The 25,480-nt window shown below is 42.1% G+C and overlaps 1 protein-coding gene across 4 annotated transcripts in view; it reads left to right on the top strand.

The window, feature by feature from the left end:
• The window catches only part of LOC110507071 (serine/threonine-protein kinase SIK3 homolog), a 56,216-nt gene that overhangs the window by 5,612 nt on the left and 25,124 nt on the right, over positions 1-25,480 (top strand). For all 4 annotated transcript variants that reach the window (XM_036965866.1, XM_036965869.1, XM_036965867.1 and 1 more), the window contains exons 2-13: positions 12,481-12,597; positions 12,807-12,870; positions 13,158-13,319; positions 13,457-13,581; positions 13,916-14,039; positions 15,703-15,821; positions 15,975-16,085; positions 16,197-16,331; positions 19,745-19,822; positions 20,503-20,612; positions 20,732-20,888; positions 20,976-21,125. In XM_036965866.1, the coding sequence (XP_036821761.1) occupies positions 12,481-12,597; positions 12,807-12,870; positions 13,158-13,319; positions 13,457-13,581; positions 13,916-14,039; positions 15,703-15,821; positions 15,975-16,085; positions 16,197-16,331; positions 19,745-19,822; positions 20,503-20,612; positions 20,732-20,888; positions 20,976-21,125 (1,452 nt within the window). The remainder of the gene's footprint in view (positions 1-12,480; positions 12,598-12,806; positions 12,871-13,157; positions 13,320-13,456; positions 13,582-13,915; positions 14,040-15,702; positions 15,822-15,974; positions 16,086-16,196; positions 16,332-19,744; positions 19,823-20,502; positions 20,613-20,731; positions 20,889-20,975; positions 21,126-25,480) is intronic.

Here is a 25,480-nt window from a genome sequence, read left to right as displayed (position 1 = left end):
CCCCACGGCATCGCCTTCCTGCGTGTGCCAGTCCGGCCAGTCCCCCTCAAGAGTCAGTTGGCAACATTGACGACATGATGCGTCTTTCACAGAGACTTACACATTGGAGTCACTTAACTTTAGTGAGTTATCAATGTCAGGTGCCCCGGGAATGGTAATTCCATTGGAATCTTGTTGGTATCCATAGAGACATTGGCCATGTGTTGGTGAGAGATGGAGGACTACGGAGACTTGACCCCCTCCATGTATGGAGCTCAGCTGCTGCAAGGGGGCCCCAGTCATTGGTTGATATCAAGATCCAACGCAAACTCTGTCTACAGAAAAACTGTCAGATGGACTAAACCACCCACATAACTGTGGACATTATAGCAATAAGGCACTAGAGACTGTGGTATTGTGAATAGGCTATATCATGATGATACACACGACTGGATCACGAACTCAGCCAATCAGCATCCAGGACTGGAACGAACCATTTTTATCATACAGATTATCCTCTGTGTTTTATGCCTCTTTGCTCATCCCGGTTTTGTTTGTTTGCTTTGGTTTTTTAGAACGACTACGTCTTCTTGATTTTCCCCATTGTCCATTTAGGGTATTGGCTGCCTCATTGATGAATGAGACCTATTCACAGTTAAAATAGCACGTGCACTCCTGATCCGCACCTACATGAATAGGCCCATCATTTGGTACACACACTCGCTCTACAGTACAGACACATACAGGAACATCTGAACGTAGACTCATGACTTAGCTGAGTCACCCACATGCGTGACACACACACACACACACACACAGAACATTGTCTTTCGCTCTCCCTGGGGGAGTGTGTAAAGCCTGTGGCTCCGCTGTGTGGTTGAAGGGCAGGGAGACCATTTTGTTGTTAGCTAGCACGGGGTGGCAGGTAGCCTAGTGGTTAGGGCAACCGAAAGGTTGCTGGAACGAATCCCTGAGCTGACGAGATAAAAATCTGCCGTTCTGCCCCTGAACAAGGCAGTTAACCCAGTGTCCCTAGACTGCCATTGTAAATAAGAATTTGGTCTCAACTGACTTGCCTAGTTAAATAAAGGTTAAAAAATAGTCTCTTATTACTGGTAACCTTGCAGCGTTGAACTTTCACCCTGTGTGTCCCCAGATGATGAGAAGCAGGGGTGAGGACCTCGCTTGATTGGAGTAGAAGGTCAACCCTCTACAACAGGGAACCCAGCGGGCTAAGCTGATAGAGATGACGTTGTGATGATGATGTCATTTCGACCATCTTTAACTGGTGGAAATGTGAATGTTTTTGATCTCAGTGTTGGCAAGTGTGTGTGTCCCCCCCCCCGCCTCCCCATACTAGAACAATGTCACACTGATCATCTCTTGCTCACGCACAGCAGAATACAGCCACGTGCATGCTTCACGGTCACTCACATGCACATGCTTGTTAGCACTCTGTGCACCCAAACCAACCCTATCCACAATCCCACTCATGCTGACTCATACTGACTGTTATATGTTTAGATGCACTGTGTGTGTGTGTGTGTGTGTGTGTGTGTGTGTGTGTAGGCTATGTTTCTATGTAAGAGTATGTTTGAGTGTGTCTTGTTGGGGGGCTCTTGGTCTAGTCTCCTCTCAGATGAGGACACAGCCCTGGTCTCTGTTGGTTAGCATTGCTCCTGAGCCAAGTGGCTTTGGGCCTGACTGACTAAGGCAGTAAAGATTCAACTTTGACTATCCTCATTGCAGACGGCTGAGATGGTGTCTTTATGGCTATGTCTTTTTTTAAAAAGCTCTCACCTGTTATACAACTTACTGGTATCCCACGTGATATTGTTAGAGGTTAGGCTACATCCACACATGACACCATCACCAATGTGTTTCATTTGGTTTGTGTTAAACTCCTTGTTTTGTTCTTAACTTTTATTAGACTCTTTGAGCCATCATTTTTATTCCATCTTCGATTTCCAGATTGCGTTTTTTTTCTTTTTCTTCCCATATTTGCCTCTCTGAGCTCTCCGCAGTCATACACTGTTCTGTAAAACATAAAAGGAATTTAATGACGGCAAAGTCGTCATACCAAACTTGAAAAGTCCTCTTGTCCGCATTCCTTTTCGATGTAATTGTCAGCAGCACAGTCGTGTTGTTTAGAGTGCCTTGCCCCAAATAATGTCAGTTTACTGGTCTGCTTGTGTTGGAGGCCTATCTATCTCTCCTGTTCATGTTGTAGGCCACTTGTCTGTTCCTGGTTGCTAAGTATCAGCAGTGGCGCGGTGCTATGGTTAGGTCAACAGTCGTGTGATCGCGGGGGGCTATATGACACTTCAGCTTAACTGACTCTGTATCCATGTCTTTCAATGGAAAATTCCAAAGTAATGCAGGCCAGACACGTCACCCCTCCAAGTAGATTACTGTAACTATAACTGTACATTATAAAACCAGCCAATAGTTCCAACTACAACTGGCCATTTGAATTGTGTGTGTGAGGAAATGACTTGTGCTAGTCATTCGGGTAGCTTGTCCAAACTCCTCTGTGTGCTCAGCTTATCAGGCCAAATGATGTTCTATCAAACATGATGCTGGCACCAGCTTTTATAGGCCAGCATAGCTCTCTCTTCCAGTTTTGATTTCGCACCCGATTTCCTTATTTTCAGTCCATTTGCATGGAGAGGGACTTGATGTTCCCAAAGAATTTGGGTTTGTGGCGTGAGACCGGGAGTGTGAACTCACAAGGCCTCATGACCTTCCTCCCTCATTTGGGCCTTTCTGTTTTTACTGTATAATACGTAGTGTGTGTTTTTAAAGTGTCTCCCTGTTCCAGATGTTGGCCATCGTACCCACGATGCGAGGGGGGGAGTTTACATCAACACAGCTGGATGACTGCCAGAGCAATAATAGCCCAATGAGGCTTAAAATACCACAGAGATGGACATGCACACAGGCCTAGTGAGAAAGATGGACCCACCACACACACACACAGGGTTCAATGCTAGAACACCATGTGCCTGGCTCTTCCTTTTCCTGTCCGCTAGCCGGAAATGGGCCGCAGCTTGCTTTCATATGGTCCCATTCTATTATCTCGGCCAAGAACAGAGAGGGGGAAGAGTAGCTTCAGAAATAACTAGTATTCCCAGAACGCGAAGCCAGCTCACAAGGAGGTTTAGGCTTGTGTAAGAGCAGGTTATCGTCTCATTCTAAACCGATCACCCCATTACACTCATTACACTCATTTATTCATTAGCCTAAAACCTGACGTCGAGCTGACACGTCACAGTTATTGGTAAAAGAAAGCACCGCCAGAATTGGTTAGATCAGCATGGTGTCAAACTCAATTCCTGGAAGGTCGTGCGTTTGCGAGTTTTCGCACCTCCCTTGTACTTGATTAATCAATTAAGGTAATTGATTAGTTAGGAACCCCTCACCTGGTTGTCTAGACCTTAATTAGACACAAAAGGAAATAAGAAAAACAAGCAAACACAGAGCCTTCAGAAAGTATTCCCACCCCTTGACTTTTTACACATGTTGTTGTGTTACAGCCTGAATTCAAAATGGATTAAAACAACTATTCTCCGCCATCTACTCATAATAGCCTATAATGACAGTGAAAACATGTTTTTAGAATTTCTTGCTAATTTCTTGAAAATGAATTTACATAAGTATTCACACTAGAGGTCGACCGATTTATGATTTTTCAACTCCGATACCGATTATTGGAGGACCAAAAAAAAGCCGATAACGATTAATCGGCCGTAATTGTCATTATAAATGAATATATATATATATATCTCAATTACAACAATACTAAATGAACACTTTTTTTATTTTAATATAACACATAAATAAAATCTATTTAGTCTCAAATAAATAATGAACATGTTCAATTTGGTTTAAATAATGCAAAAACACAGTGTTGGAGAAGAAAGCAATATGTGCAATATGTGCCATGTAAAAAAAAAAAAGCTAGCGTTTAAATTCCTTGCTCAGAACATGAGAACAGCTGGTGGTTCCTTTTAACATGAGTCTTCAATATTCCCAAGTAATAAGTTTTAGGTTGTTGTTATTATAGGAATTATAGGACTATTTCTCTCTATACGATTTGTATTTCACAGACCTTTGACTATTGGATGTTCTTATAGGCACTATAGTATTGCCAGCCTAATCTCGGGAGATGATAGGCTTGAACACATAAACAGAGCTGTGCTTCAAGCATTGCGAAAAGCTGCTGGCAAACGGAGGAAAGTGCTGTTTGAATGAATGCTTACGAGCCTGCTGCTGCCTACCACCGCTCAGTCAGACTGCTCTATCAAATATCAAATTATAGACTTAATTATACTATAATAAACACAGAAATACGAGCCTTGGGACATTAATATGGTCAAATCCAGAAAACGTCATTTCGAAAACAAAACATTAATTCTTTCAGTGAAATACGTAACTGTTCCATATTTTATCGAACGGGTGGCAAACCCTAAGTCTCTAAATATTGCTGTTACATTGCACAACCTTCAATGTTATGTTATAATTATGTAAAATTCTGGCAAATTATTTACGGTCTTTGTTAGGAAGAAATGGTCACACAGTTCGCAACGAGCTAGGTGACCCAAACTGCTGCATATACCCTGACTGCTTACACTGAACGCAAGAGAAGTGACACAATTTCAGGCACCGCATTGATTATATGCAACGTAGGACAAGCTAGTTAAACTAGTAATATCATCAACCATGTGCAGTTAACTAGTGATTATGTTAAGATTGATAGTTTTTTTTATAAGATAAGTTTAATGCTAGCTAGCAACTTACCATGGCTCCTTGCTGCCTGCACTCGCGTAACTTGGGGTGGGCAGCCTGCCACGCAGTCTCCTCGTGGATTGCAATATAATCGTCTATAATCGGCGTCCAAAAATGCTGATTAGTGATTGTTAGGAAAACTTTAAATCGGCCCTAATTAATAGGTCGACCTCTAATTCACACCCCTGGGTCAATACATGTTAGAATCACCGTTGGCGTCAATTACAGGTGTGAGTCTTTCTGGGTAAGTCTAACAGCTTTGCACACCTGGAATGTTCAATATTTGCCTGATATTCTTTTCAAAATTCTACAAGCTCTGTCAAGTTGATTGTTGATCATTCATAGACAACCGTTTTCAAGTCTTGTCATAGATTCCATGGGGCCGGAGGAGATGGCTGCCGTTTTTCTATTTAGTGTTTTTTTTCTCTCGTTATTTTTAACTTATTTTGTACATAATGTTTCTGCCCCCGTCTCTTATGACCAAAAAGTGCTTATGGATATCAGGGCAGCGATTACTCACTTTAAAGAGCAGGACGCAAAGGATTTACTTCAGACACCCAACAAGGCCCAAATCCCAGTCATTTGCATGAAGAAGAGACCGAGATATCAGGGACGTAGGTCGGGGTGCCTTGTAAGGATCCGACGGCGTGTGTGTAATCCCTCTCTACCATCAGTCCTATTAGCCAACGGGAAATCATTGGATAACAAATTGGATGTGCTCCGATCAAGATTTTTTTATATGGTACCCGCAAAACACGAGTCTCAACATCAACAGTGAAGAGGCGACTCTGGGATGCTGGCCTTCTAGGCAGGATTCCTCTGTCCAGTGTCTGTTCTTTTCCACATCTTAATATTTTATTTTTATTGGCCAGTCTGAGATATGGCTTTTTCTTCGCAACTCTGCCTAGAAGGCTAACATCTTGGAGTCACATCTTCACTGTTGACGTTGAGACTGGTGTTTTGCGGGTACTATTTAATGAAGCTGCCAGTTGAGGTCTTGTGAGGTGTCTGTTTCTCAAACTAGACACTAATGTACTTGTCCTCTTGCTCAGTTGTACAAGGGGGCCTCCCTCTCCTCTTTCTATTCTGGTTAGTGCAAGTTTGTGCTGTTCTGTGAAGGGAGTAGTACACAGCATTGTACGAGATCTTCAGTTTCTTATTAATTTCTCACATGGAATAGCCTTCATTTCTGAGAACAAGAATAGACTGACTAGTTTCTAAGGAAAGTTATTTGTTTCTGGCCATTTTGAGCCTGTAATCGAACCCACAAATGCTGACGCTCCAGATACTCAACTAGTCTAAAGACAGTTTTATTGCTTCTTTAATCAGAACAACAGTTGTGCTAACATACGTACAAAAGGGTTTTGTAATGATCATTGGATTAGCTAACACAACTTGCCATTGGAACACAGGAGTGATGGTTGCTGATAATGGGTCTCTGTACGCCTATGTAGTCAATAGTCATTTACAACATTAACAATGTTGACACTGTATTTCTGATTAATTTGATGTTATTTTAATGGACAAAAAAATAGGTTTTCTTTCAAAAACAAGGAAATGTGTAAGTGACCCCAAACTTTTGAACAGTATTGTGTGTGTGTGTGTGTGTGTGTGTGTGTGTGTATATATATACACACACACACACACACACACACACACACACACACACACACACACACACACACACACACACACACACAATTGAAGTCGGAAGTTTACATACACCTTAGCCAAATACATTTAAACTCAGTTTTTCACAATTCCTGACTTTTAAAACTTCCCTGTCTTAGATCAGTTAGGATCACCACTTTTTATTTTAAGAATGTGAAATGTCAGAATAATAGTAGAGTGATTTATTTCAGCTTTCATTTCTTTCATCACATTCCCAGTGGTTCAGAAGTTTACATACACTCAATTAATATTTGTTAGCATTGCCTTTAAGTTGTTTAACTTGGGTCAAATGTTTCGGGTAGCCTTCCACAAGCTTCCCACAATAAGTTGGGTGAATTTTGGCCCATTCCTCCTGACAGAGCTGGTGTAACTGAGTTAGGCTTGTAGGCCTCCTTGCTCACACATGCTTTTTCATTTCTGCCCACAAATTTTCTATAGGATCGAGGTCAGAGCTTTGTGATGGCCACTACAATACCTTGACTTTGTCCTTAAGCCATTTTGCCACAACTTTGGAAGTATGCTTGGGGTCATTGTCCATTTGGAAGACCCATTTGCGACAAAGCTTTAACTTCCTGGCTGATGTCTTGAGATGTTCCTTCAATATATCCACATAATTTTCATGCCTCGTTATGCCGTCTATTTTGTGAAGTGCGCCAGTCCCTCCTGCAACAAAACACCCCCACAACATGATGCTGCCACCCCTGTGCTTCACGGTTGGGATGGTGTTCTTCGGGTTGCAAGCCTTCCCCTTTTTCATCCAAACATAATGATAACAGTTCTATTTTTGTTTCATCACACCAAAGGGCATTTCTCCAAAAAGTATGATCTTTGTCCCCATATGCAGCTGCAAACCGCAGTGTGGCTTTTTTATGGTGGTTTTGGAGCAGTGGCTTCTTTCTTGCTGAGCGGCCTTTCAGTCTTATGTCGATATAGGACTTGTTTAACTGTGGATATAGATACTTTTGTACCTGTATCCCCCAGCATCTTCACAAGGTCCTTTGCGGTTGTTCTGGGATTGATTTGAACATTTCGCACCAAAGTACGTTCATCTCTAGGAGACAGATTGCATCTCCTTCCTGAGTGGTATGACGGCTGCATGGTCCCATGGTGTTTATACATATGTACTATTGTTTGAACAGAGGAACGTGGTACCTTCAGGCATTTGGAAATTGTTCCTAAGGATGAACCAGATTTATGGAGGTTGACAATTGTTTTTCTGAATTCTTGGCTGATTTCTTTTGATTTTCCCATGATGTCAAGCAAAGAATCACTGTTTTTGAAGGTAGGCCTTGAAATACATCCACAGGTACACCTCAAATGACTCAAATGATGTCAATTAGCCTAACAGAAGCTTCTAAACACAGAATTTTCAGAATTTTTTTCAAGCTGTTCAAAGGCACAGTCAACTTAGTGTATGTAAACTTCTGACCCACTGGAATTGTGATACAGTGAAATAATCTGTCTGTAAACAATTGTTGGAAAAATGACTCGTGTCATGCACAAAGTAGTTGTCCTAACGGACTTGCCAAAACTATAGTGTATGTAAACTCAGGAACCTTCACTGTCTTCTTGGTAAGCAACTCCAGTGTAGATTTGTCCTTGTGTTTAAAGTTAGTGTCCTGCTGAAAGGTGAATTCATCTACCAGTGTCTGGTTGAAAGCAGACTGAACCAGGGTTTTCTCTGATTTTGCCTGTGCTTAGCTCCATTCTGTTTAGTTTTTTTCATCCTGAAAAACTCCCCAGTCCTTAGTGATTACAACCATATCCTTAACATGGTGCAGCCACCACTATGCTTGTAAATAGGGAGTGGTACTCCCTAATGTGTTATATTGAATTTGCTCCAAACATTACACTTTATATTCAGGACAAAAAAATGAATTGCTTTGCCACATTTTTTGCAGTATTACTTTTTTTGGTAAGATTATTATATATTTTTTTGCAATACAAAGCATACACATACAAACAACAACATACAGCACACAAACATCCACAACATAACCCCTGCCCAGAACCACCTGCTCACACCACCATCTCCAGCGCCAGTATCACTCTGTCACATGACCTCAAACCGCACCATTTTGTTTCTGTCTGTAGCCCATGCACCTTCAACATTTAGATAATAAAGCATTTGACCTTTCCTTTGTGTTAATGATGGCGAATTTGTTGATGTCCATTTTTTAGGTACACGTTTTTTCAAGATGATTTAAGAGAAAAGTATTGTCCAAACCCATAGGGTATCTCACTGCACCCTCATGTGCCATGTCTTGAAATATGCAGAAAGACGTATTAGAAGCACATTTACATTGTAATACTTCTGACAGCCAATTTTGTAACTCCGCCCTTAATTGTATGATTTTATAGCATTCCAAGAAGCCATGGGTTATCAGTGTTGCCATGTTCTCGGTTTTCCAGCCAAATTGGGCTACTTTGAAAACGATGTCCTGGGTGTTGGGTTTTTGGGCTACTTCTAAATTGCACCATTGCCACCAATGTATTTCTTTTAGAAATATATATATTTCACAGTGACCTGCTGCTGCTGACTATCAGGCTGTGAGTGAGTGAGTGAGTGGTGGAGAGGAGGAGGGCCGGAGCGGTGTGTGTGCGTTGAGAGAGTGCTGCAGCTGAGTCACGGAGACCGAGCAGCAAGCGCACACGTCGTGACAACTTTTTTTTTTTATACCAGTTGCAGGTAGGCTATTTAGACTGGTCATTATGGAGACACCCTTTTTCCATAAAACATATTACCTCGGTAGAACTTATGTAACGGCGACAAAGAATTGGAAAATGATTTTAGGCGCACAAGCTCTTTAGATCAGTTCGCTCAGAGGTGGTTTAAAATAAACTGCTTTCTAATGTCTACTTTTCTTATGGATAACCGTATCAAGCGAAGGGTTTTACTCATGCTCATTTCTAGGGTTTGGAGCGCTGCGCCAGTGGACATTTGAGATGGATGTTGTTCAACTCCATCGCCTGCTTGTGTTGTGGGAAAAAGTGGACAATGAAAATGACATTAAATGTTTTGAGGCTAAATTTGCATATTGGCCATGAATGTATATTCCATTATAGGCTACTGTAACCTACCATTTGATATAATATAATATAATTTTGTGGCACTTGTGTAGCCTACCTGGAGCCGGTAAACGGATGAAATAGCCTATAACTCAGTTTGTTGTTGAAGCCTTGTGTTATTATGCAATTATTAATGGCCTTGTTTAGTTCATTTAAATAGGAAGTTATCAATTGTGATCACTGTCACAGCTCATTCTCCACATTTTATTAATGTCAGTTTCATTGTGGACTTTTCCCTGAAATTAGATGTTGGCCTATCTGGCTGTAGGCTACTTGCATCTAGCTCAGCAAACCATGGCAAAATAGAATTACAATTATAAACCCGGATTCTAGTCAGTAGCCTATGCCTTTTGAAATAAATCAATTTGGCAAATAGGCCATTTATAACGGTTTTTAGTCTTTACGTTTGATGTCTTAACATCTGTCACATGATAATGGCACAATTGCCAGAAAATAGCCTAACATTTAAGTTCGTCAAAGTGTTTCTTGCACAGAGATTGAGATCCTCTGTCCAATTTACATCAATCAGACTCCCCTGTCATATTTATCTATACATGGGCAAACAGGATTTATTAACAATTATAAACTGGGTGGTTTGAGCCCTGAATGCTGATTGTTTGAAAGCCATGTTATGTATATCAGACATGTACCAAAATGAAAAAAAATTACTATTGATTGTTCTAATTAAGTTGGTAACCAGTTTATAATAGCAATAAGGCAACTCGGGTTTGTGGTAAATGGCCAATATACAGTACCACGGCTAAGGGCTATGTCCTAAGAACAGCTCTAACTGTGCTATATTGGCATAGACCACACCTCCTCAGGCCTTATTGCTTACTCATAGCAGTCAAAGAAGTTAAATCGTTGATATTCCTTCTTAATTCACTTGATAACGTTACGGGATAAAGGGTTTATTGGATAAATGTGTCAACTCCTTTTTTTTCCTAAGAGATTGTCAGTTGGATAGGCTCTCTGCAAGGTTTTGTATGTCTTACCTATCATATGAACATCATTTTCTGACTCAAAAAAAGGTTCCCTCAAGATGATTCTGTTGTCCAAAATATTTAAAATAGAAATTTCTTGATATTAAACTTTGAAGTTGCATGTACTTGAAAATATCTACATTGGTCAGTCCACAATTGCTTTTTAATTCTGTCATGGAAATACAATTATTTCCTATTACCAATTAATTGACGGTTTCTATGTCTATAGTTTTCCATGCAGACCAATTTATCTGTGAACTCTGAAAAGCTATCCAAATATTGTTCCATAGGGTTGTTTTTTTTAGGGACTGATATTGGTTTCTTCCATATGGTTATGATGTTTTTAACTGTGAATTTGTTCTTAGCTTTGTCCTTAAAATTAGACACGTAAAAAAAAATTCTGAGGATGAGCATGCTCATCTTCAATATGTACCCATTGTTCCTCTTCAGTGTATTTAACTATATGTTGCAAGTAAAATCCCTAGGTGGGAAGTTGATACAATTCCAAGTCTGGAAGGTTAAAACCAGACTCAGACTCAGGAACAGGTCTTGTATTTTTATTCTATGACATTTATTTGTCCATTTAAAGTCTGTTATGACTAAGTATACTTTTTAAAAGAATGTCTTCGGTGGGGTAATTGGTAGTGCCTTGTTGCAAACAGGATGAATGTTTTGGAATATTTTTGTTCTGTACAGGCTTCCTTCTTTTCACTCTGTCAGTTAGGTTAGTATTGTGGAGTAACTACAATGTGGATCCACCCTCAGGAGAAAACTATCACAGCCATTCAACTCGGAACTGTTTTAAAGTCACCATTGACCTCATGGTGAAATCCCTGAGCGGTTTCCTCTCCGTCAACTAAGTTGATACACCATCCAGAGTGTAATTAATAAGTTCACCATGCTTAAAGGGATATTCAACGTCTGTTTTTTTCCCCTTCAATTTTACCCATCTACCCAAGGCATTGGAAAACCTCCCTGGTCTTTGTGGTTGAATCTGTGTTTGAAATTCACTGCACGACTGAGGGACCTAACAAATAATTTTATGTGCGGGATACAGAGATGAGGTAGTCATTCAAAAATCATGTTAACACTAGTATTGCACACACAGTGAGTTCATGCAACTTATTATGTGACTTGTTAAGAACATGTTTACTCCTGAACTTATTTAGACTTGTCATAACAACGGGGTTGACTACTTATCGACTCTATGCATTTCAGCTTTTCATTTTTAATGAATTTAGAAAAATATATTTCCACTTTGACATTATGGGCTTATTTAGTTCATTTTAAATTCAGGCTGTAACATGACAAAATGTGGAAAAAGTTAAGGGGTGTGAATACTTTCTGAAGGCACTGAAGCACTAAAGGAATTGAGTTTTGCACCCCTGGATTATATACATGGACTTGGTATTTTAGTGGCGTTATGTAAATGATCCCCCGCCCTAAGGTCACTGACATCTGAGGCATTGTCTCTCTATGTCTGATTAGCTGCCGGGTTCAGCTTGGTTGTAGGAGCGTGCCCTCTTTGGGTCTTTGACGAGCGCTAAGCTATTTATAAAACCCATGTATTATATGATGAACCATTTAGGCTAATTCTTAGGATCCTGGCTTTTGCGGATGGTGTGAGATGGGTAGGAATCTTGGCTTTCTATGTCCCAGTCTTGGTGTCCAAGTGGTTCTTTATCTAAGCCAAAGGAAGTAACTGATTGTTCATATCTGACAATCTGTCTGAGTTTCAAATTGCACCCTTTTACCAAGACAGTGACCTTTGACTAGAGTCCTTTGAGCCCTGAACAAAATGAGTGGGGTAAATAGGGAAAATGGTGCCACTTTGTCCCTGATCAGTGCTCTGACTTTGACCTCCTGTTGTTGAGTCGAGTATGGTCACTCGTTGATGAATCATTTCGCTCAAATGGTTTTGGTTCACTTGAAATGGTTCAATGAATATCTTGTCCTACCCCCACTCCATTGGCTTTCTGTCTCTGTTCAGGTGGCCATCAAAATAGTGGACAAGACCCAGCTGGATGATGAAAACCTGAAGAAGATCTTCAGGGAGGTGCAGATCATGAAGATGCTGAGGCACCCCCACATCATTCGTCTCTACCAGGTCAGTAGATCCACAGCTCCGGGGTGGAGTTTGCAGATCTAGGGTCAGCATCCCCTCCCCCAACCACAACCTTTACCATTTGTATGGACAAAGCAAATCTGACCCAAGATCAGTGTCTTTCACCGGATCCACACCGCTGATACCTTGTGTTTAGTATTGTTGACTGCAGCGGTTATATTGTCAATGCAAATGTCTGTCCGTGTCATCAGGTGATGGAGAATGAGAAGATGATCTACCTAGTAACAGAGTATGCCAGTGGTGGGGAGATTTTCGGTAAGTTTCTGTCTCTTTTGTAGTGAGCTAGTGTCTTTTTTTGTATGCTCACATTGTCACATTTGACCTCTCCTCCTGCGTCCAATTGTATGGCTTTGCTACCTATGTCAATGGCTCTGACTAGTGACGATCTGTTTCTCTGTGATCCTGGGTTTGACGTCGTCATTGTTTCAGTGTTGATTTATGATGTGAAGTGGTGGAGCTCGGGGAAAGGCAAAGCAAACCTCCTCCTTTCAAAGGAAAATGAACTGAATTCGAACTTTGACCTCTGACCTGTCTGTGTTCAGACCACCTGGTGGCCCACGGCAGGATGGCGGAGAAGGACGCGCGGCGGAAGTTCAAGCAGATCGTGGCGGCCGTCCACTTCTGCCACTGCCGCAACATCGTCCACCGAGACCTGAAGGCCGAAAACCTGCTCCTGGACCACAACCTCAACATCAAGATTGCAGGTATAGTACAGTGTGTGTGTGTTCGAGTGTGTGTATTTTTTCCACTGGATTTTTAGGAGTGACCAGGTTGATTTTCCCTGCCCCCCCCCCCCCCCCCCCCTTTCTGTACTTTCCTGCTCCTCCTCTGTCCGTGGTAGATTTTGGCTTCAGTAACCTGTTCTCCCGAGGCCAGCTGCTAAAGACCTGGTGTGGAAGTCCTCCCTATGCAGCCCCAGAGCTCTTCGAAGGGAAGGAGTACGACGGACCCAAAGTGGATATCTGGGTCAGTAACCTAGTCTTAGCAATCCTAGTTCCTATAAGGAACAACCACAGCTGCCTGTCATAGCATATCGTGGACCATGGCTACGTCCCAATTCTCCGCCCTTTTCTTAACGTGTGCATTTGTCTTGCACACTTCCCAGCATGGATTTAACAGTGGTGGACTGACCCTCCAGCCAAATACTTACACCCCAATCCAGTGCTTTCAAATCAATGACAGGGGAGTGTGCATGTGCCCACTTTTGAGAAAGGGTGGAGAATCTCACCTATGAGGATTACTTCTCATCCTTCTTTTCCCCCCTTTCTTTCACTCTCCCTCTATCTCTCTCTCTGTGTAGAGTTTGGGTGTGGTGCTGTATGTTCTGGTGTGCGGTGCCTTGCCTTTTGATGGCAGCACCCTTCAGAACCTGAGGGCCCGGGTTCTGAGTGGGAAGTTCCGCATCCCCTTCTTCATGTCCACAGGTGAGACCTGATGCCAGTACTAATACAGTGCCTTGCGAAAGTATTCGCCCCCCTTGAACTTTGCGACCTTTTGACACATTTCAGGCTTCAAACATAAATATATAAAACTGTATTTTTTTGTGAAGAATCAACAACAAGTGGGACACAATCATGAAGTGGAACGACATTTATTGGATATTTCAAACTTTTTTAACAAATCAAAAACTGAAAAATTGGGCGTGCAAAATTATTCAGCCCCTTTACTTTCAGTGCAGCAAACTCTCTCCAGAAGTTCAGTAAGGATCTCTGAATGATCCAATGTTGACCTAAATGACTAATGATGATAAATACAATCCACCTGTGTGTAATCAAGTCTCCGTATAAATGCACCTGCACTGTGATAGTCTCAGAGGTCCGTCAAAAACGCATGAAGAACAAGGAACACACCAGGCAGGTCCGAGATACTGCTGTGAAGAAGTTTAAAGCCGGATTTGGATACAAAAATATTTCCCAAGCTTTAACCATCCCAAGGAGCACTGTGCAAGCGATAATATTGAAATGGAAGGAGTATCAGACCACTGCAAATCTACCAAGACCTGGCTGTCCCTCTAAACTTTCAGCTCATACAAGGAGAAGACTGATCAGAGATGCAGCCAAGAGGCCCATGATCACTCTGGATGAACTGCAGAGATCTACAGCTGAGGTGGGAGACTCTGTCCATAGGACAACAATCGTATATTGCACAAATCTGTCCTTTATGGAAGAGTGGCAAGAAGAAAGCCATTTCTTAAAGATATCCATAAAAAGTGTTGTTTAAAGTTTGCCACAAGCCACCTGGGAGACACACCAAACATGTGGAAGAAGGTGCTCTGGTCAGATGAAACCAAAATTGAACTTTTTGGTGGCAGCATCATGGTTTGGGCCTGCTTTTCTTCAGCAGGGACAGGGAAGATGGTTAAAATTGATGGGAAGATGGATGGAGCCAAATACAGGACCATTCTGGAAGAAAACCTGATGGAGTCTGCAAAAGACCTGAGACTGGGACGGAGATTTGTCTTCCAACAAGACAATGATCCAAAACATAAAGCAAAATCTACAATGGAATGGTTCAAAAATAAACATATCCAGGTGTTAGAATGGCCAAGTCAAAGTCCAGACCTGAATCCAATCGAGAATCTGTAGAAAGAACTGAAAACTGCTGTTCACAAATGCTCTCCATCCAACCTCACTGAGCTCGAGCTGTTTTGCAAGGAGGAATGGGAAAAAATGTCAGTCTCTCGATGTGCAAAACTGATAGAGACATACCCCAAGCGATTTACAGCTGTAATCGCAGCAAAAGGTGGCGCTACAAAGTATTAACTTAAGGGGGCTGAATAATTTTGCACGCCCAATTTTTCAGTTTTTGATTTGTTAAAAAAGTTTGAAATATCCAATAAATGTCGTTCCACTTCATGATTGTGTCCCACTTGTTGTTGATTCTTCACAAAAAGATACAGTTTTATATCTTTATGTTTGAGGCCTGAAATGTGGCAAAAGGTTGCAAAGTTCAAGGGGGCCGAATACTTTCGCAAGGCACTGTACCTTGTAAGGTGAAACAATGGTGTCTTCTACGGGGTCTGACTGGCTGCTATGAAGTATGTCACTAGCATCAGTGTTGCTTCTGCCCTTGTGTTCTGTCTGACAGACTGTGAGTACCTGATCCGACACATGCTGGTGCTGGAGCCCAGTAGACGCCTCTCCATGGAGCAGATCTGTAAGAACAAGTGGATGAAGCAGGGAGACCCTGACCCAGAGTTTGAGAGGGTGAGTTCCCAAACTCTTGGTCCATCGAGCAGCTTTTGGATGATCTGGCAAGACATCTCTGGTCTCCATGAATAATGGACCCAGCGTTTTAATGGATTTTCTCTCCCTGTCTCTCTCACTCGTTCTCTCTCGCTCGCTCTCTTTCTCTCTCAGTTGATCGTGGAATGTGAGCAGGTGAAGTCTGAGCGGGAGACAGAGCTCATTAACGAGCAGGTGCTGATGGCCATGTCTGAGATGGGACTGGACCGCGAGCGCACGCTCCAGGTGGGACCAACACACACATTAGACACATTGTTACAGTGGACAAACGCTGTAGTGCATATGAAATGCCATTGGCTTACCTCTGTCTTGGCTTGTTTCACCCCGTCTCTCCAGTCTCTGCACACTGATGCGTACGATCACTACAGCGCCATCTACAGCCTGCTCTCTGACCGCCTGAAGAAACACAAGACCCTGCGCATGGCCCCGCCAACGCCCCGCCCCATTGTCTACCCTCTCAACGCTGTACAGGTAACCTTTGCCCCTCAGATCTACAGATTCTAAGGAATCTGATTGGTTACTAAGATTATATGAAACAGATACCATATCATGGTTAAATTAGGTTTCTTTATTTGGGGGGGGGGGGTAGAAATATGTCATGTGTGGAGCAAACCGGCCTAATATTTAGTTTACTTAATAAAAATACAAAATAAATAAATGGTTATTTCCTTTCTCCACTTTGCATCGGCTCACTCTCGCTCCTTGCTCCACTATCCTCTGCCAGTCACTACTTTACCTCAGATGCCAACGTACGTCAGTGAATGGGGAAGCCTTCCAAGAGAGGAATTGCAATGTCTCGTTGCAGCCAAGGACCCATCACTGACCATTATATAGCGATGTTTTAACTAAGTTGGATTGTTGTCTTTGATGACGAACAAACTGAGTAGACGGCTTGAGAAGAAAAAAAATGCTGCGGTTTAATCAAATACCAACCTGGAGAGTGGGACAAGTGGCATAGCTGCTCTACTACCAACAACGTTACCGGTCAAGCCCAATTGTTTAAATATTTAACTAAACCCGTGCCGTCTGAGGTGAAGAGTAGTATTGCCGATAGGGTGGCAGATATGTGCGCAAAAGACCTCCGGCCATTTAATCTGGTTTGGAGCAAAGGTTTCGAAATTGTGGCCCAAAGGCCAGATCTATGAATTCATCCGACTCTGGGTAAGTAGAAGGGCTGCCTTCATTGCCAAAACCTCGTAATGTGGTTGTTATTATCAGCTGTGTGTGCAGGCAACTGTCTCGTGAGCGCTGAGCAAAAGCCAAACGGAGCAGTTGCTATGGCTACTCATACGCAGAGCGGCGCGGGGACAGACAGACAAGCAGAAAACGGGAGGAAGTTATTTCTTATTTCTGCACTTAAAAATTAGTGATTTTTATCAGGGCGGGACAGGAAAGTTCCGGGGTTATAGAACTGTTGCGGGATCAGAACAGTATAGGGAAAAATTGACAAGACTGGACAGGAATTAATTTTCACTCCCTTGTCAACCTTTAAAAGACAGAAAGAAGCGAACGTGACTACTAAATACACTGAATTCAGAGCTCACACTTGTTTAACCCATGTGAGAGATTAGTGCCTTTTCGTATTTAATGTTTTAGTGATTAGTACGTTACTGTCACTCCAAGATTTTGAGGGTATTTTTTTTGCTGTCCAAAATATTTGCAGTCAAAAATGCTTGATTTTGCCGTTGGCCATTCTGACATTTTGCATGGCAATATGCAATGATTTTGTCCAATTTAGAGCAAAAATGCACTGACAATGGGAAATGTTTTTTTTGACGCATTGCTTGATTGAACCATATTATGTGGTGATTGGTTGAAAATGCAAGGCCTATTTTTGTACTATGGTGGTCAGTTTTATGCTAAAATATTGTGATGATTTGACTGTTTTATGTGGAAATAGTGCAGTGATTGGTCAAATTGTCATGCCCTCGCATAATATGCGGACAATTGTTGAATAAAAAAAAATATAAAAATGGAATCCTGGAGGGACTAACTTTAGTACTTTAGTGGTCCTCTGTAGCTCAGTTGGTAGAGCATGACACTTGAAAGGCCAGGATAGTGGATTCAATTCCTGGGTCCACCCCTATATAAAATGTATGAAAGCATGCAAGTGCCTTCAGAAAGTATTCACACCCCTTGACTTTTTCCACATTTTACTGTGTTACAAAGTGGGATTAAAATTGATTTAATTTACATCATTTTTTTTTTGTCAACAATTTACACACAATACTCGGTCAAAGTGGAAGGAAATTATAAAATGTGTAAAAAATAAGAAAAACATAAGAAAATGCTAATATATCTTGATTAGATATGTGCTCAAAACCCTGAGTTAGAATCACATTTAGCAGCGATTACAGCTGAGAGTCTTTCTGGGAAAGTCACTAAGAGCTTTCCACACCTGGATAGTGAATATAGCTGTAATATATACATTTTTTTAATTCTTCAAGCTGTTGATCATTGCTAGACAACCATTTTCAGGTATTGCCATAACTTAAATCTGCTTGAAATCTAACTGTAACTCGGCCACATTCACTGTCTTCTTGGTAAAAAAAACTCCAGTGTATATTTGGCTTTGTGTTTTAGGTTATTGTGCTGCTGAAAGGGGAATTCATCTCTCAGTGTCTGGTGGAAAGCAGACAACCAGTTTGTCCTCTAGGATTTTGCATGTGCTTAGTTCCATTCGGTTTCTTATTTATCCTGAAAAACTCCCCAGTCCTTAACGATAACAAGCATATCCACAATATAATGCAGCCACCACTATGCCTGAAAATATGTGGAGTGGTACTCACTAATATGTTTGGGGCAAATCCAATACAACACTTTGTATTCAGAACAAAAAGTGAATTGCTTTGCCACATTTTAAGCAGTATTACTTTAGTGCCTTGTTGCAGACAGGATGCATGTTTTGGAATATTTGTATTCTGTACAGGCTTCCTTCTTTTCACTCTGTCAATTAGGTTAGTTGTATGGAGTAACTACAATGTTGTTGATCCATCCTCAGTTTTCTCCTATCACAGCCATTAAACTCAGTTACTGTTTTAAAGTCTTCATTGGCCTCATGTTAAATCCCTGAGCGGTTTCCTACCTCTCCAACAACTGAGTTGGGAAGGATGCCTGTATCTTTAGTGACTGTGTGTATTGATACACCATTTAAAGTGTAATTAATAGCTTCACCATGCTCACAGTGATATCCAATGTCTGCCAATAAGTGCCCTTTGCGTATCATTGGAAAACCACCCTGGTCTTTGTGTTTGAATCTGTGTTTGACATTCACTGCTCGACTGAGGGACCTTACAGATAATTGTATATGTTGGGTACAGAGATGAGGTATTTGTTCAAAGATAATGCTAAACACTATTATTGCACACAGATTGAGTCCTTGTGACTTGTTAAGCACATTTTTACTCCTGAACTTATTTAGGCTTGTCATAAAAAAACGTGTTGAATACTTATTGACTCAATGCATTTCGTCTTTTCATTTTTTATTAATTTGTAAAAATGTCAAACATAATTCTACTTTGACATTATAGGGTGGGCCAGTGGCAAGAAATCTCAATAATACATTTTTAATTCAGACTGTAACACAACAAAATTAGTAAAAAGTCGAGGGGTGCGAATACTTTCTGAAGGCTCTGTGTGTGGCTTTGGAGAAAAGCGTCTGCTAATTGGCATATTATTGTAAAAAGGCAAGTTTTGAAAGAAGGATGCCTGTGAGTGACAATCCTCATTTCCATCTGTTATGTTGAGGTGAACTGAGTGACACACATCCACTTAGCAGCAGGCCAGAGCAGATTGCGAGCCAATCAGTTCAATCCTTGAGTAACCTCACGTGTGTGTGTGTGTGTGTGTGTGTGTGTGTGTGCGTGCATGTCTTTTTCCTGCAGACGGATCAGCAGGGTAATCCTGTTAGCATGAATGTCCCACACGTCCAGCTGATCAATCCAGAGAACCAGATCGTTGAGGTTAGTGAGTCCACCCACATCCATTACACAATCCTGCAATGCAGCTGGTCTAGTGACACTGACATGGTGGCCTGTTTGCTATGATCACTTTAAGCTTAGCCTCCTAGCACACTTCTTTAAGGTTCAATGCCATTCTGGGTAACAATTAAGTACCTCACTGTGATTTGTTTTCAATTTAAAATAGCCACAAAAACAATCAAAAATAGCCATTTTGAGCAATTTCTCAAGCAAGAATTTTGCTTGGACTGTGGTCTGATTGGGGAGGGGAAAACTAGCTATTGGCAGAGAGGTTTGGAGCTCTTTTTCTGATTGGTCTATTAACAAATTTACCAGGCAGGCCAGGACTCTATCCCACAAAAACACACTGAAATTTCAAGCTTTTTTTCCAAACAGCTCTTACACTTAAAGGGCATTATCATAATTTTCACAATTTCACAGTATTATTCCAATCTCATAGTGTGGAAGTATATTAAACTGCACTGGGACTTTTTATTTTGGGAACATTGTATCTAGGCAGCACAGCAATTGTTTTGTAAGATCCTACACTAATATATCCCTGTGATTCATATATATCCAACTCTGAATAACCCAGACACACAGGCATACACATACCACATACACAAATGTAGAAACAAATGCATTTTTACACATACAGATATTGTTTGTCGTTTGCTGTGTAGCCGGACGGAAACATGGCCCTGGACAGTGATGACGCGGAGGAGCCGTCTCCAGAGGCCATGGCTCGCTACCTGTCCATGAGGCGTCACACTGTGGGCGTCCCAGACCCCAGGTACTGTATACACCTTGTCTGTCCGTCCGTTTTGTCTGTCTCCCTGGCTGTTTGGCTGTCTCTGTCTTGCCATCTGTGTGTGCTTGCATCTCCTTACTGACGGTGTTCTTCTCTATCAGGACGGAGATGCAGGAGGATCTGCAGAAGCTGCCCCCTGGGTTCCCCCGTGTGGCCCCGCAGCCCCCCTTCCCCATGCCCCCCACCATGGGCCACATGCACACACTGATGCCCATCCAGAACCCACACCTGCAGCCCACACAGCAGCTGGAATACAAGGTGAGGGATCGGAAGGGATGTGTGTGTGTTTGGTATGACAGAGTATAGTTACATACTCCTGACACCTCTCCCTCTCTGTCCCTCCAGGAGCAGTCCCTGCTGCAGCCCCCCACCCTGCAGCTGCTGAATGGCATGGGACCTCTGGGCCGTAGGGCCTCAGACGGCGGGGCCAACATCCAGCTGCACGCCCAGCTACTGAAGAGGCCACGTGGACAGTCCCCTCTGGTTGCCAACCCTGTGAGTCCCTGCCCCTCCCCCCCAATCCCCAATGTGTGTTTGTGTTTAAGAGCCAGAACTTCATTCAAATATATGTGTATTTGATTATTTGTTATTTAATACTTATTTTCTATGTATAATGTAAATATAAATAAATAATATAGCCGGAATCAACTATTTACAGTACCAGTCATAAGTTTGGGACACACCTACTCATTCCAGGGTTTTTCTTTATTTTTACTATTTTCTACTTTGTAGAATAATAGTGAACACATCAAAACTGTGAAATAAAACACATGGAATCATGTAGTAACCAAAAAAGCGTTAAACAATTCAAAATATGTTATATTTTAGATTATTCAAAGTAGCCACCCTTTGCCTTGATGACAGCTTTGCACACTCTTGGTATCCTCTCAACCAGCCTCAATCTCACCTGTAATGCATTTCAATTAACTGTGTTAATTCATTTGTGGGTTTTCTTTCCTTCTTAATGTCTTTAAGACATGAAGGTCAGTCAATGCGGAACATTTCAAGAACTTTGAAAGTTTATTCAAGTACAGTCGCAAAAACCATCAAGCGCTATGATGAAACTGGCTCTCAATAGGACCGCCACAGGAATGGAAGACCCAGAGTTACCTAAGTGGATAAGTTCCTTAGATTTACCAGCCTCAGAAATGCTTCACAGAGTTCAAGTAACAGACACATCTCAACATCCAACTGTTCAAAGGAGACTGTGTGAATCAGGCCTTCATGATCGAATTACTACGAAGAAACCACTACTAAAGGACACCAATAAGAATAAGAGACTTGCTTCTGCCAAGAACCTGTGGAAATCTGTGCTTTGGTTTAATGAGTCTAAATGTGTGATTTTTGGTTACAACTACCATGCCTTTGTGAGAAGGAGAGTAGGTGAATAGATGAACACCGCATGGTTTGATTCCCACCGTGAAGCATCGAGTAGGTGGTGTGATGGTGTTGGGGTACTTGTTGGTGACACTGTCAGTGATTTTATTTAGAATTCAAGGCACACTTAACCAGCATAGCTACCACAGAATTCTGCAGCGATACGCCATCACATCTGGTTTGCGCTTAGTTGGACGATCATTTGTTTTTCATCAGGACAATGACCCAACACACCTCCAGGCTGTGTAAGGGCTATTTGACCAAGAAGGAGAGTGATGGAGTGCTGCATCAGATGATCTGGCCTCCACAATCAATCAAATGTATTTATAAAGCCCTTCTTACATCAGCTGATGTCACAAAGTGCTGTACAGAACCCAGCCTAAAACCCCAAACAGCAAGCAATGCAGGTGTAGAAGCACGGTGGCTAGGAAAAACTACCTAGAAAGGCCGGAACCAAGGAAGAAACCTAGAGAGTCTAGTGAACAGGTCAGGGTTCCATAGCTGCAGGCAGAACAGTTAAAACTGGAGCAGCAGTACGACCAGGTGGACTGGGGACAGCAAGGAGTCATCAGACCAGGTCGTCCTGAGGCATGGTCGTAGGGCTCAGATCCTCAGAGAGCGAGAGATAATTAGAGAAAGCATACTTAAATTCACACAGGACACCGGATAAAACAGGAGAAATACTCCAGATATAACAAACTGACCCTAGCCCCCGAAACACAAACTATTGCAGCATAAATACTGGAGGCTGAGACGGGAGGGGTCGGGAGACACTGTGGCCCCGCCTGACGATCCCCCCAGACAGGGCCAAACAGGCAGGATATAACCCCACCCACTTTGCCAAAGCACAGCCCCCATACCACTAGAGGGATATCTTCAACCACAAACTTACTATCCTGAGACAAGGCCGAGTATAGCCCAAGAAGATCTCCCCCACGGCACGAACCCGAGGGGGGGCGCTAACCCCGACAGGAAGATCACGTCAGTGACTCAACCCACTCAGGTGATGCACCCCTCCTAGGGACGGCATGGAAGGGCACCAGTAAGCCAGTGACCCAACCCCTGTAATAGGGTTTGAGGCAGAGAATCCCAGTGGAGAGAGGGGAACCGGCCAGACAGAGACACCAAGGGCGGTTCGTTGCTCCAGTGCCTTTCCATTCACCTTCACACTCCTGGGCCAGACTAGACTCATTCATAGGACCTACTGAAGAGATGAGTCTTCAATAAAGACTTAAAGGTTGAGACCGAGTCTGCGTCTCTCCCATGGATAGGCAGACGATTCCATAAAAATTGAGCTCTATAGGAGAAAGCCCTGCCTCCAGCTGTTTGCTTAGAAATTCTAGGGACAGTAACGAGGCCTGCGTCTTGTGACCATAGCGTAAGTGTAGGTATGTACGGCAGGAGCAAATCGGAAAGATGGGTAGGAGCAAGCCCATGTAATGCTTTGTAGGTTAGCAGTAAAACCTTGAAATCAGTCCCAGCCTTATCAGGAAGCCAGTGTAGAGAGGCTAGCACTGGAATAATATGATCAAATTCTTTGGTTCTAGTCAAGATTCTTGCAGCCGTGTTTATCACTAATTTAAGTTTTAGTGCTTTATTCGGGTAGCCGGAAAGTAGAGCATTGCAGTAGTCTAACCTAGAAGTGACAAAAGCACAGATACGTTTTTCTGCATTTTTGGACAAAGTTTCTGATTTTTGCAATGTTACGTAGATGGAAAAAGCTGTCCTTGAAACAGTCTTGATTTGTTCATCAAAAGAGAGATCAGGGTCCAGAGTAACGCCAAGGTCCTTCACAGTTCTATTTGAGACAACTGTACAACCATCAAGATTAATTGTCAGATTCAACAAAAGATCACTTTGTTTTTTTGGGACCTAGAACTAACATCTCTGTTTTGTCCAAGTTTAAAAGTAGAACATTTGCCACCATTCACTTCCTTATGTCTGAAGCACAAACTTCCAGGGAGGGCAATTTTGGGGCTTCACCATGTTTCATCAATGTACAGCTGTGTGTCGTTCGTATAGCAGTGAAAGTTAACATTACGTTTCCGAATGAGATCAGCAAGAGGTAAAATATATAGTGAAAACAATAGTGGTCCTAAAACGGAGCCTTGAGGAACACCGAAATGTACAGTTGATTTGTCAGAGGACAAACCATCCACAGAGACAAACTGACATCTTTCCGACAGATAAGATCTAAACCAGGCCAGAACTTGTCCGTGCTGACCAATTTGAGTTTCCAATCTCTCCAAAAGAATGTTATGATCGATGGTATCAAAAGCAGCACTAAGGTCTATGAGCACGAGGACAGATGCAGATCCTCAGTCGGAAGCCATTAAAAGGTCCTTTACCACCTTCACAAGTGCGGTCTCAGTGCTATGATGGCGTCTAGAACCAGACTGAACCGTTTTGTATACATTGTTTGTCTTCAGGAAGGCAGTGAGAATGCTGCACAACAGCCTTTTCTAACATTTTTGAGAGGAATGGGAGATTCGATATAGGCTGGTTTTTAGTTTTTTATATTTTCTGGGTCAAGGTTTGGCTTTTTCAGGAGAGGATTTATTACTGCCGATTTTAGTGAGTTTGGTACACATCCGGTGGATAGGGAGCCGTTTATTATGTTCAACATAGGAGGGCCAAGCACAGGAAGCAGCTCTTCCAGTAAACTCTTAAAGACCTAGTAATATTTTACATCAATAGCAGTCAATATTTATCGTCACCTTAATTCAGTCTCATCTGAAAGTTGTAAATTCTTGGTTATCTTCACAAACCCTGGCTAACAAGTTGAATCAGCAATACACATTTTGGATTCATTATTTATTTACTAAATACCTAACTAATCACACAGAATTACACATACACATAATTAATCATAACTTGATTACAAATTACGTCATAAAGAAAAACGTCTCTAGCGGGCGGAACAGACATGACAGCTTGTGACACAAAAGAAAAGGGTCTGAGTTTGAGTGAAAGAGCGGGAAGATTGAGGAACAAGGGGCGAAGCTGTGCTATCGTAAATACAGTATCTTATGCATTCTAAATGACCACCCATTTGGAAAAGGAAAATGCAATAAATATTTACTCTGAGCTGCGCTTCGGTAGGTTGGTGGTAGATGGAAGGCCGTGCTGCCCAACCGAGTCCTTTGTCCTTTGAAGAATGTCTCTGCTGGTTAATTGGATACGTTGTAGTAACGTTGTTGTGTGGTTGACAAGATACTCTAAAATCATATTTCATCCCATCACGAATAATTTCATATTCAAACATTTAAATTGAACAACAATTCCATGTGAATCCGATAACTCTGATGTGTAGACTTTCCACTGTAGAGTTTGTCATCTTATCATTGACGAGAATGTCTCAAATGACAACCGAACTGACATCATATTCATTAAGTACCACCGCATATGTTCAATTGGTCGGATTACCAGAATATAGTTTATTTCCCCCCACCTTCTGATGTTCCCAGAATCTC

Source organism: Oncorhynchus mykiss, chromosome 27 (assembly GCF_013265735.2).
Source record: "Oncorhynchus mykiss isolate Arlee chromosome 27, USDA_OmykA_1.1, whole genome shotgun sequence".
Classification (NCBI taxonomy): Eukaryota; Metazoa; Chordata; class Actinopteri; order Salmoniformes; family Salmonidae; genus Oncorhynchus; species Oncorhynchus mykiss.
The sequence above is the reverse complement of the archived record's forward strand: the minus strand, read 5'-3'. Positions and strand labels throughout refer to the sequence as shown.